Source organism: Microplitis mediator, chromosome 5 (genome assembly GCF_029852145.1).
Source record: "Microplitis mediator isolate UGA2020A chromosome 5, iyMicMedi2.1, whole genome shotgun sequence".
Taxonomy (NCBI): domain Eukaryota; kingdom Metazoa; phylum Arthropoda; class Insecta; order Hymenoptera; family Braconidae; genus Microplitis; species Microplitis mediator.
Window position 1 is genome coordinate 11,135,906 of NC_079973.1, and position 13,947 is coordinate 11,149,852.

At 30.0% G+C, this 13,947-nt stretch overlaps 1 protein-coding gene across 4 annotated transcripts in view; it reads left to right on the plus strand.

Moving 5' to 3' along the window:
• LOC130667638 (homeotic protein antennapedia-like) overlaps positions 1–13,646 on the plus strand; it is a 193,115-nt gene extending 179,469 nt beyond the window's left edge. For all 4 annotated transcript variants that reach the window (XM_057469369.1, XM_057469366.1, XM_057469370.1 and 1 more), the window contains one exon: positions 13,072–13,646. In XM_057469369.1, coding sequence (XP_057325352.1) covers positions 13,072–13,325 — 254 coding nt within the window. In that variant the 3' untranslated portion in view covers positions 13,326–13,646. The remainder of the gene's footprint in view (positions 1–13,071) is intronic.
• Positions 13,647–13,947: the final 301 nt, after the last annotated feature.

Consider the following 13,947-nt stretch of genomic DNA (forward strand, 5'->3'; position numbering starts at 1 on the left):
TAAATTACTTACAAAAAAATTCAACTTAATCAAATTTGTTTAAAATCCAGAAATTTTTTTTTTTTACCTTTTTTAGGGGGTACCCCACTTTGCCCACAGAAATGAAAAAATTTTTTTTTCAACAATAGCTGAAAATTTTTTCTATTTACTTTGAATATCATTAAAAAAAAAAGATTTAGCGTACTTGAGTCCTCGAAAACTTGGTATTTCCTTAAGTACCCCCTTTTGCCCCTCCCTCCCCTATAACTAAATCTCTTTGATTATGCTTCGAAAAAATGTTCAATTCTATGGATTTTATCAAGTCAAATGAAGTTGAAAGCTCTAATTTTTGTTTGTTTATTATGATGTTATGCAAATGTTTAACATTATGTCTAGTGTTGATATTCTGTAACTGTTATCTTCGCTAAAGTCTATTCTCTCGTGAAATGTCAGAAAATTATTTATAGAAATTAATAAACGAGCTGTTACTTATGACTACAGATATTTTCAACTACCGGTAAATTATTACACCTATTGCCTATTTTTAAATATTCGAACTCTGTTTCATTGCTCAAGTTTCTATAAATATCATTGCTCTCGGTAAATAATTACATTTTCACGTTTATTTTATTTCTTATGATACGTCCATTCATTAGTGTAATTATAATTATGCAATTATTGAATATATAAGCGAAATATGTTTATCAATTTAATAATAAAAATAATTGATGATTATTAAATAAAAAATCTATGATGATTAAATACGTAATTTATGTCACTATTAAAAAACGATAACTCAATTATTAACGTGAATAATTTTCATACATTTTTCTTTTATTATTGTTGTGATTATTAATGGAAAAAATATCAGGAGAGCATGAAAAATAGATATGCTACTTATAAATTATATAGTCGTATATTTTAATCAATTTGATACGATCATTCATATGATAATAATGATATTAATGTATTGATTATGCATATATATACTACTGCTTCCTAAAGGTATTTGTAGTTTATGTTGGTCATAAAGTTTATAGAGTAAAAAAGGTATTGAAATAATAAAGTCAATACTTAAATCATGAAAAAAATTTGAGGGTAAAATAATGAAAATATAGGGATGATTAAATTTATTTTCGTATTTATTGCACAGAAAAAAATGAATTTCAATTAGCAAGAAATTTTTTTTATTATGAAATGGGAACGAAAGTATTTTAGAACTAGAAAATTTTTCTTTGCCCCAAAAATTTTATTCTTGAATCAAAAAAATTTTTTCTTGACTCAAGAAAATTTTTGTTTTCAATTTTTAATGCAAAGAATTTATTAAGACATTAAAAATTTTCTTGAAGCAAGAAATTTTTTTTGAGGCAAGAAAAAGATGTCTAGACATTTTCAAGAAAATTTTTTCAATTTATGATGCGAAAAATTTCTTTGGGCGAGTGAAAATTTCCTTAAGGCGAATGAAAATTTGTTGAGGCAAGAACAAGATGTTTGAAGCAAGAAAAAATTTCTTGGTTCAAAATTTTTTTTCGCCACAAGAAAATTTATGTTTTTAATTTATGATGAAAAAAATTTCTGAGGGCGAATGAAAATTTTTCGTTTCAAAAAATTCTTTTTTTCTGTTATATAACATTTGAAAAAAAAAATAAGAGAATGTTGCCTATTTTTTTGTTAATAATCAAATAAAAATAAACACTGAGATTTTGGTTTAAAAAAAAACTTTTGTAACACCGTCGGGAAAATTTTATTTTGACACATTTAGTTTTTTCTAAAATGAGGACTTTAACTTAAAAAATAGTTTTGAAAATTCATTTTTTTTTTTCTACAAATTAAATTTGTTTTTCGACTGATTGTTTTTATCATACAAAAATTTCTTAGTGATATATCTCACAGTATAGAGTAAATTTTCCAATTAATATCTGAACAGAACTTAAATTTTATATTCGACTTAGAGAAAAAAAAAAAAAAAAATTGCGCATCACAATAAAAATAATGAATTATCAACAAATAGTTTATCAGTATTACCGTACATCCCGTATACCTATGCCTTAAAATATGTTGACAGTAATATAATTTTTTTATTTTTTTTTTTTCAAGAGATTTATGATTTCGACTTGCAACATGAATAACTGTGTCACGCGACATTGTAACATTGAGATAAAATCTTTATACATTCAAGATGTGGTCTCTCTTATATTATCTTTATCTCTTCTCATTCATTTAACAAAAAAAAAAAAAAAATGTTTACATTTTCAAATTTATTGAATTTAATGTTTATTTATTTTCCGCTACGAAAATTGAAAATTTCAAAAATCAAATTTTTTTTCGCTCTAAAGAAAGTTTTTCCGACTACATATTTTTGCGCCGAATCCTTCTTCTTTCTGTAGATAAACAGACTATTTTTACAAAATCATATTTTTGACGGTTGTCTGCGTTCGATTATTTTCAGTTACACAGGACTATTTTTGGAAAATTTTGTGTGTGTGTGCAAACAAATCTTTGTGCGATGACGGTCAGAAGAAAATTGTCCAGACTAAAATTTGACGTCTTAGATAATTTTAGTGTTGATACGAAAAAAAATTTTCGGGAAATTTTCGTCTCATTTTTCGTAAAGCCAAAATTGATTGAATCAAAAAAAGTGGAAATTGACTTCTGCGTACAGTTTAATCAGAAAATTCTTTATGTGTTCTAACGGTTAATTTTGTTAATTACGAAGTAGTAATTGATGTTAGTTAGCGCACTTGATTAGTGAAAAGTGCTTATGAATAATCGAAATTCCCCTAAAATTCATTTAAAAAATAATTTGGTAAAAAATTAATCTCGCATGGCGGTAACTTTCAGCGATGGCGATGTCGGAGATATTCAAAAAGGGTCACTATGAAGTGAAAAAGAGGAGAGAAAATAAAGATAAAAGGAGGAGCAACTAAAGAACCAAACGGGGAAGTCTGGCCTGGAGGAGGCGGAGGAAATGCTGACGATGATGAATGATCCTCTGAATCTCGCTGGGTCTGTATGCTTTTGAAGGCCGCCATACTGAAGATAAGAGAGAGTGAACGATACGCCCGATGGAATAGAACATTTTTTCTTTTATTGGATTCAACATTTTATTATAAACTCCAGGATAAAGGTTTTTTTTTGTCCAAGACCTAAGTCTCTCTTAATCATTCTAGTGATCTTTTTTCAATTTCGAAATGGAGATTAAAAACACATTACCACCTCATCAAAAAACGAACCACGTTCTTATGGCCTGCTTTGAAAATCATAATATGCCCTAAAAGAGAAAGAACTTTTGAGTGACAGAAGTACAGAAAAACAGTTCGTAAATTACAGAAAAGTGTGAAATTTACAGAAGTTTTTCTGAAAATTTACTTATGTAATGTTTAGAGAACAAAACATGTTATTTTTAGATTTCGAGGCTGTAATAATTACAGAGTGAAGTTGCAGACACAGAAGTATTGATGTAAATAATGCAGAGCGACTTATGTAAATATAACATCTGACGAGGAATAATTAATGCACACTCAGAAAATTAAGTAACAGTGTATATTATGCTAAATTTTTAATTTTAATCATCTAGAATGATTGGAACGTTTTTCAATGCAAAAATAGTTAGAATTTTTTTTAATAGAATTAATAATTATTGGATGATAACTTCTGCAATAAATTTTGTAACAGTTACTATCAAGGATGGTAATTAATATTATCAATTGCAATGAAAAAATAGATCAAAAATTCAATAATTTTCAAGTACTGCTGCAAAATTGTTAATTTTCGAATCCAAATATGATGACAAACATACTTAAGTTTTATTTAGAAAATTTTTACAAGAAAATGACAATTTTTTAAAAGTTAAAATACAAGAATTAAAATTATTTATATTATAAACTCTTGATTGGTGTACTAGCCCCATTTTAATTTTACTTTCAAATTGTAAACAAATGTTTTCTATTTGAATCCAAAATTTAGTAATGTACATTTTATTGTTTAAAATTTTGAAATAAGTTACCATACAGTCGTCTAGATCAGCGTAAAATAAAAATTTTCAAGTGAGAGCTTCTGTCAATATCTTTGAATGATTGAGTATGCGATTCAAAATAACAATCATCCAAGTACTGAGTAAAAAATAAAATTTGGTCATTATTAACATTTAGTATTTTTTGAACCTCGTAACTATTATAATTTCTGATGGTAACTGTCACCATCTTGATTATGAATATAACTATTTAGAATAGTAATAAAAATTAACTCTAGTTAACATACAGGATTGTAAGAATTTTTACACAACCGTTTTTTTCATGTGACGTTAAAAAAAAAAAATTAATTTCATTGATGTTATTTTAATTTTCTTTCATCACCGAAATTACATTTTTTCCGGAAGTGGATTATGACAGTAAAAAATGTTGAACAAAAATCCAGACGGGAAGAAAAAATTGAGGGTTGCTCGTAAAATATTACTTCCATGAAAGAAAGCCGAGAATATTGTGCTGGTATTTGACTTACAATTTTTCTAGCCAGAAATTAGTATAAAAAAAAAAAAAAAAAATTAAGTATTTTTAACAGAATCCAAAATACATTCATCACTTAAATCTTTTTGCATTCCCACGTTTGTTTCTTTGAATTCCAGATTATAATCCCCGTTATTTAGACTTGATATCGAAAGTTTCTAGTTGAGCATCTGAAATTCTTATCGATTATATATATACATATATACAAATACATCCACGCACGGGATTAAACTCGTATTTGGATTCCAAAACCGAGATCTCCTTAATCACACGTTTCTTTTATAATTTATTCCTTTTTTTTCTCACTTTCTGGCTCTCGGATGTTGGACAAGAGAATATAATTAATGGGGTCGCGGTATCTAATCGAGGAACATTTCAAGGTTAGGCCTAGAGGTGGCCAAGGAAAGCTTCGTTTAATTGGGCTGCGAGTGGCCAAGCCGCGCCTTATTAACTCGATTACAACATCCGGCAAGTTGTTAATCTGGAAAGTCCTGCGTGTCCTGGAGCTAAAGCGAAAAAGAATTGTCCGGATTGGGCCAGTTTGCTAAACCCGGGATAGAAAATAAGTGATCCATGTGTGCCAACAGCAGCAACCGAGTGTATATACACCATTATATTAAATTGAGAGCCTATAATAAGCGAATACTCGTATATGTTATGTTTTGTTCCGTTCCGTTCCATTCCTGCATGCTGTGGCAGTGGAGGTAGACTCATAAATCTCCTGGCATACTTCGAGAGACATTTGATCCTTGCGTAACCCAACGTTGTTAATTTATTACCCCGCACTTAAAGTCACAGAAGTGTATGCGAAAAGGCGATCATAAGACGCAAGTAAAGCCCATACTGTGAAATCATGAGATATATAAGATATATAAGGTGCTAGTGAAAGAGACAAGAGAGGTATTTAATACTTTTTTAATAATCCATTTTATTCGCGCATATGTTAATTTTTAATTCTACTATGGAGCTCTTATGAATATGAATTTTTTTTATTACTTATGATAGATTTTATACACAAAAAAAAGTTATCGATGGAAAATAAATTTTCTTGGTTCAAGAAAATTTTTTTGAAAACCTAAATTTTCTCGGATAAAGTACACTCAGAAAATTAAATAATAGAAACTACTATCTAGTTATTGTATAATTTCTACCGTCAATCCGATAGTAGTGAATATGATCTAGATGATTGTATAAATCATCTAGATTGTAATATTCACCATATTTATAATAATTGTTACAATCCTGTATGTTAACTAGAGTTAATTATTATTATCATTCTAAATAGTATTTATAATCCAGATGGTAACAGTTACCATCAGAAATTATAATAGTTACAAGGTTCAAAAAATACTAAATGTTAATAATGACCAAATTTTATTTATTACTCAGTACTTGGATGGTTCTTATTTTGAATCGTATACTCAATCATTCAAAGATGTTGACAGAAGCTCTCTCGCTTGGAAATTTTTATTTTACGCTGATCTAGACGACTGTACGGTAACTTATTTCAAAATTTTAAACAATAAAATGTACATTACTAAATTATGGATTTAAATAGAAAATATTTGTTTACAATTTGAAAGTAAAATTAAAATAGGGCTAGTACGCCAATCAAGAGTTTATAATATAAATAATTTTAATACTTCTATTTTAACTTTTAAAAAATTGTCATTTTGTTGTAAAAATTTTCTAAATAAAACTTAAGTATGTTTGTCATCATATTTGTATTCGAAAATTAACAATTTTGCAGCAGTACTTGAAAATTATTGAATTTTCGATCAATTTTTTCATTGCAATCAATAATATTAATTACCATCCTTGATGGTAACTGTTATCGTTCTTATCTGGTTCAAAAACAGACCAATTAATTCAAATACAGTCTAGTTACACTGACATTAGATCAATTTCGGCTCGGGTGAATTATTAAGTATCCATTTAAGTCAAAAACGTCAAATTGAACTTTTGTTTTAACTTAAATTCAAGTTAAAAAGTCAATTGTAAGTTATTTTTTTTACCCACGATTTGTTGTCATCGCGAAATTTCCATATGTTCGCCATTTATTAAATTTTTGGACACATGTTTTTTTGGGCAACTACGTTAATCAAGTTCAAAAATGACCAAAATTAAAAGAATTTCCAACATAACTTACAATTATACTTTCGTGTTTTTGTATCCAAAAAATTTTTCATTTATTGTCTTACAACAATTACGACCTGTCTTCAAATTTTTCAAAAATTTCATTACTTTGTGTTTCATCATTTCCTGTGAATATCGGAAATTTTTGACACTTTTGTTGTGTAAAATTTCCAAAAAACACCAGACTCTGTCGAATGCTTTATAAATGGCGGCAATTTCAAATTTTCAAAATAACCAAAATTCAATTTCTACGGCTCTTTTTTTTCAGTCAATTTTTGAATATCAGGACCTTGAAAATTTGTGAAAAGGACATGCACTGAAGCTATTAAAGTAATCTGTAATTTATTTCATAATTTTTTCCGCTTTAATTAAGGTTCAAAGTTATTTTAGCGAGAGATCCGCTTCCATTTCGGTTGCCGGGTGGTACTTTTTCGAATTATTTATTGATTAATTTGAATGAGTAACATATTTATGGACAATTAACATAATGATAAGACAATATGGAATTTAGAAGTGATTGATGGTACAATTTGTGGTCAATCCTACTCCAGATTCGCCATCTCCGACCGTCAGAATTAATTACCAGGTTCTTTTTCTCTAATAGATGCAAAGCAATTTTTATAAATATTCAATTATGCTTTCAAAATATAAATTTTGTTTTATTTTCATACTGAAAAACTGTCGCTTCGTGTGCGCATGTGTATGATCAGATAAAATGCATGAAAAAATTCAAACGATGTGATAAGTATTCCGACGAGTTTCGTTGCGGTATTTTGATGGTCACTGAATCCCGTTCGCTCAGTCACTGACGTCTGAGTATAACCTCCGTAACCGTGCACACACATATTAATAGGCCTTGATGGTAAATGCAGAGAGTCGACTGGCTTTTTAATTAACCCCACGTGCTTTATTGCGAAGATGAGATAAAGAGAACCAGGGAAGAGAGAGAAAAATACTATACTCGTAATACGGGTGTCAGACTATCAGTAGCAAATTGTGAATTTACGGATGAGTGCATTTGCTTATTCGACATTTTTTTTTTCTTTATATTCTTCATAATAATTATTTATTTTTATCTTATCGTTTAATTAATTTATTATTAATTTCCCGGTTGAAAAATTTTTAATATTAAAGAAAAAAAAATCACTAGTGATTCCAGCCTCAATTACGAATATTGTGATTATTATTCTATAGGTTTATAAAACTTGCAAACTATTAATTCTCAAATCAAAATGAGATCTTTGTCTTGGTAACTTGTCGATTACTGTAAGGTTTCATTTAAATTGATCGAATTATATGAGAAGTAATTTGAACGTAATGAAGGAATTATATTTTCAACAAATTAGTCGTTGAAAATGTCTTTTTGAAAGAAAAGTGTCTTTGAAGTCATCACAGATTTAATATAAATACCGGGAAATGTTGAGGCTACACAAAGAAATAATTCTTGTTTGAAATGTTATGGTGTCATAGTAAAGCTGGACCATGTTGGCCCTTATGGAAATAAACTAATCAGCACTAATGAGAAACACTAATGTTTTAGTTTTTTCGCGCACTAATGGTTTAGTACCATTCGTGCGTTTAGTGTCTTTAGTGTGTTTAGTGTCATTGATTTGAATTTCGCGGTCAAGTAGTACCGGCTATTTGGATTACCGATGAATACTATTGATATCGGGTCAACACTTCCAGTAATATTATAAGATTTACTAATCAGACTACTAATGATCACTAATAAAACGCTATTCAACACCAATCATTTCTAATAGTGCTGCCAGACTCAGTATTTGGAGTACTAATGATCACAAATACAACACTAAACACTTCCATCGATGTTGCAAAATTGTTTAGCCAGAGTACTAATGAACACTAATAGAACGTTGTTCAAAACTAACTCTCTTCAATAGTGTTGCAAGATTCATTAGTCGGAGCACTAATGAAAACTAATGACATCCAATACTGTTGTAAGATTTACTAATCAGAGTACTAAAGAACACTAATGCAGCACTATTCAACACTAATCACATTCAATAGTGTTGCAAGATTCACTGGTCAGAGTACTGATGGTCATTAATGATCAATGATCACAAATAAAACACTTATCAACACTAATGAATTTTCAATAGTGTTCATTAGTTTTTTTTCCATAAGGACCACCTGTCGAAATGTGACATAAACTCATGCAGATTTTACTATGGCCATAATAATTTTTGCATGTATTTGCTTCCATTTCCGACAGGTACCCAACATGGTCCGGCTTTACAATGAGACCATAGCATTTCAAACAAGAATATTTTCTCTGATGTATACACGTGAAAAAAGGTGTAGTTGAATTTACCACAATTGGAGATACCTATGCTACACTGGCTAGTAATAAATAGGATTACTACATATTTAGTAATGATTACTGGCCTATTGGGGTACAAAATGTTATTCCGTTAAGATCTTCATCTTCCAATAAATGGACTTAGCTTTTGGTCAACATTTAAATTGCTATTCGTTTATCGCCGTAATTAATTATCATTCAGCAGTACATGTAAAAGAAATCCGTTTAATTGGCCGCTTGAAAAAAGTCTTCAATATTGATATAAGGATTTTTCACTATCTTTCCAAGTCATATTTTACAATCGTCAGTAGCTCATTATTGCTTATTCTTGTTAGATTCAAATTCAAAACGGTAGTTCGTTAATTATTATCTTACAATTAATGTATAGGAATTATAATCAAGGAATCATTTATTTCAATATCTAATTATTTATTTTGTATGTTACATAAAAAAGGTGTAGTTGAGTTTACCATCATTGGGGATACATATATTACAATGACTAGTAATATATAGGATTACTACACATTTAATAATGACTACTAGCCTATTGTGGTACACAAACTGTAGGAACATCTACTAGTGTCGTTGGTAAAAACAACTCCTAGGTAAATGACAGTTGGGGTTCTTACTACTCCCCATCATAGTTTAAATTTTTTATCCTTAATTTATTTATTAAATATATATCAATTGATATTTATTATTTTTCATGGTATTTAAAAAGTTTTAAAAATTTTTAAATTTATTTAATATTGTTCACACAAAGACTTTTTAAATATATTAAAATGGATTTGTAAATAATTAATCCGAAATGTCACACGCACTAAATTTTTAAAGTACACGGAGAGAAAAATATCGCCAGAATGACTATCCAATGTATCCTCAAATGACGTATCGTCAGAATAACGATTCGTATACCTAATATAGGCATACTCTCATATTAATTTAATAATCTATAGTATCGTTAAAATAAAGATACGTATTTGAGTTAGGTTAAGTATTCGTTTATTTAATTTAACAATACGACGAATAGCCTTTGTAACGATATGTAGTTTCGTTGATATAAGTATCTGTATAGCCAGCGTAAGGATCCGTATAGCTAAATTGGCTATACGTATCGTTGTTCTCGGTTGCCGGATGCCTAAATACAGAGTTTGCGCAATAGTCATGTCAGCGATTCATAAAATGCCTAAAATAAGGATACAGATCGTCATTTTGACGATCCACTGTGAGGATACTCTGTATAGCTGAATTGGCTATACGGCGTATCGTTAAGTAAAATGACTATACAGCGTATAGCCAGAATAGCGATACGTATACTTAATCTGGCGATATTTTTCTCTCCGTGTAGATTTTTTTTCTATACTTCGTGATTTTTTTTTTCATTTTGAATTATCTTTATGGCAAGTTAATTCTTGTATTCCTAACATAGTTTCATTGAATATTTAATTTTTGTTGATATAAAATACAAGCGCGTAATTTTTAAGGTTATAATTCACACATTTAAAGATGGAGTAATTATAACTACAATTGTGGCGCTAGTATAACCACACAGTGGGGTAAAAAAGTTGAAGGTGGCGCTGTTGTTTTAGTTTGTCAGTCATTTTACTCCACATTGGATTGTACAAATTATGTGATATTGTGTACTCCAAAAATAGTAATGCCACCAAATTCTTATAAAATTGTGTGGTTACAGAAACCGCAGGATGAGTTTTCCATACTACATCGAGTAGTTACTGAGCCTACAAATTTTTACCCCAGTCGAATAGTAAAGAACTACTACAGTAGAGATTAATCTTATAGTGTCATGCTACTAGATTTATCAATACGCTCACCACAAAGTAGCTCAATTATTATTAGCTTAGTAATTTTAACTCCATCTTTTTTTACTAGTCCGTACAATCCGTTGATTGTCGCATTTTTATAAAATGAATCGCTTTACAATTCTGAAAACTGATTTTTCAAAATGATTGAATGGGCAGATGTTTATCATTTAGATGAGACTCGTACCTGTGATTTTTTTTTCCCAATTCTCTCTTACGTAGGACTGGGAAGAGCACTAGAAATTGGTATGCTGTTAATTTCAGAGCGTAGCCTGAGGAAAAGAACATAAAGAGAGAGGCATATTCCCATCATGTTGGTTCTCTGTTAGTCCATTTTTCGCTATCACTGTGTCTCCTCACAATCTCGTACGTTTCTCAATCTCTCCTTGTTACTCTCTATCGCTTACTTTCTTCATATCTCTCACTATCTTTCTTCTGATTCTATATCCTCGGAGAATTATCTTTCTCTTTGGTCTTTTCGGTTGTTTTTTATTCTTTCACGAGAACCACCATCCGTCTTCATCGGTCGACAGCGCGACGGGCGGCGTTTGCCTCGAATGCACGCCGTGTAGAACTTTTCTTAGTCTTTCTTTCTTCTCTTCTGTTTTTTGTTGATCCGATCCTTTCTCCTCTCTCTTCGCTTTGCCCATTATTTCTCTCCTTCATCTCATGTTTCCCCTTCCGCTTATTCCACTTGAAAACATCCTTCATGCCCTCATACTCGTGGCGAACGCCAACCCTTTCAGATTGTGGCTGTTTGAAGAGATTCGTCGACTGATGTTTTTCTAACTCTTTTTTTTTATTCTTTTTTTATATCTTTCATACACTTATGTTCTGTAGACCGAAATTAATGGTCTTGTTTCTCAGTTTTTTCATCTGTACTTTACTTTTAGTTTTGTCATTTTTATAAGAGTTACTAAATATTTTTATGAGGTTTATATATAAATAGGCGCCGGGGGGGGAGTGTTTAAGGAAATACAAAGTTTTTGGAGACTCAAATACGTTAATTTTTTTTTATTGACTTCAAAGTCAAAGATTTACATCAGTTTTGATTCCAAAGAAAATATTTTTAAAAATGCAATTATATATCTTTTAATGTAGTAGATTAAAAAATTATTAAAAGTTAATTAAAATTCAAAATTCGAAAAATTGTAAATATTTTAAAGTTGACTATTGAATTACATCTGAATTAATTTGACACTGGGAGTTCTTTTATTGTAAATTGATAAGAAAAAAAATCAAATTCCATTCATTCTATTTTTTTACAAAATCAAAATTTTTCGAAAACAGTAAAAAAAAAATTCGAAATAATACTCAATAATATTTACATAAGTAATTTTAAATACAAGCTCTTTTTGGGAGTAACCCATTTTGCCCCCCCCCCCCCCCCCCCCCTAGATAAGTTATAAAATATTTTTATGAGGTTTCTACACAGAAAAAAGAATTTCTTGACGCAAGAAATATTTTGCATTATGAATTGAAACAAAAATTTTTTTGGGTAAGAAAAACTTTCCGAGAGATAAGAAAATTTGTCTTGAAGCAAGAAATAATTTTCTTGACGCAAGAAAAAATTTTTATAAAGCAAGAAAAAATTTTTTGAGACAAGAAAAATTTTTTGAAGCTAGAAAAGTTGTCTTGAGGCAAGAAAATAGCTTTTTTGAGGCAAGAAAGAATTGTTTGGTTTAAGAAAAAGTTTTTTGAGGCAAGTAAAAAATTTTTGAAACACTACAAGTTGTCTTGAGGCACGAAAAAAAATTCTTGAGGCAAGGAAGAGTTTTTGAGTTAAGAAAAAATTTTTTTGAGGCAAGAAAAAATTTTTTAAAGTCAGAAAAGTTGTCTTGAAGCAAAAAAAGTTATCTTGAGGCAAGAAAAAGTTGTCTTGAAGCAAGAAATGACTTTATTGAAGCACGAAAAAATTTTTCTAAACAAGTAAAGTTGTCTTGAGGCAAGAAAAAATTTTTTGAGGCAAGAAATAGTCGTCTTGAGGCAAGAAAAATTTTTTTAAAATAAGAAAACACTTCTTGAGGCAAAGAAAAGTTGTCTTGGGTCAATAAAAATTTCTTGAAGCAAGGAAAAGTTGTCTTGCGACACGAAAAAAATTTCTTGAGGCAAGAACAAAATTTTTGTTTTTGATCAATAATACAAAAAATTTTCTTGAGATGAGTTAAATTGTTTTACGCCAATAAATCCATGTTTTCTGTGTACATAAATATAGATGCGCAGTAATAATGATATTAATAATAATAGTATTATGCAATAATTTGATAAATGAATATAAATAACTAAGCGGATGTAATTATATTTGTTACAGAGAGGAAACGGGGTCGGCAAACGTATACACGTTACCAAACACTTGAGCTGGAGAAGGAGTTCCACTTCAATAGATACCTGACGAGACGACGACGTATTGAGATAGCACACGCTCTTTGTTTGACAGAACGGCAAATAAAGATTTGGTTCCAAAACAGGCGGATGAAATGGAAGAAAGAGAATAAAACGAAGGGTGAGCCTGGATCAGGCGACGGCGACACCGACATTTCGCCCCAGACCTCTCCACAGGGTTGAGAACCTGAAAGAAGAGTCAAGGTCTTCCAAAGAGCTTCTCATCTCTCAGGGTTTCGCGAACCTTGTCTCCAACACTACCTCCGATATCCCTTCCCGAGACTCACTTGATAACTCTCTCTTAAAGAAATGAAATACCCAGATCCCCCTTTTTATGTTTTGCAAATTACCTCCCTCAGTAATGACGCTTACCTTGTCGTGTTAATCAAGTTGCTCGTACCAAAAAAGATGATAAAGAGAAATAAAATAAAACGTATAAAGTGGAGTGACCGAGAGGTGATGGATTATTAAGTAGTTTGACTGTGAAAATTTTATTCAGGTCGATAATTGAAGTCACGGGAATAAGCAATTATTTTAAAACAAATTAATAATGGATTAAACAATATGATGAGAATGTAGAAAAATATGATAATGTTTGAACAAAACTGGATTACTCGCTAATCAGAACCGCGTTAACCTCTATTACATTTAATCGAATGTAATTTACGGAAGCCTCTTTAGAGATACAAAATATATGTAATTTAAATAGACAGAAAATTATTTCAATAAAAGAATGATGTGGCGCTGCAAATATTATATATACAGGACATTCCATATCAACCCGTTCAGTCAAAAACCCTCGCCC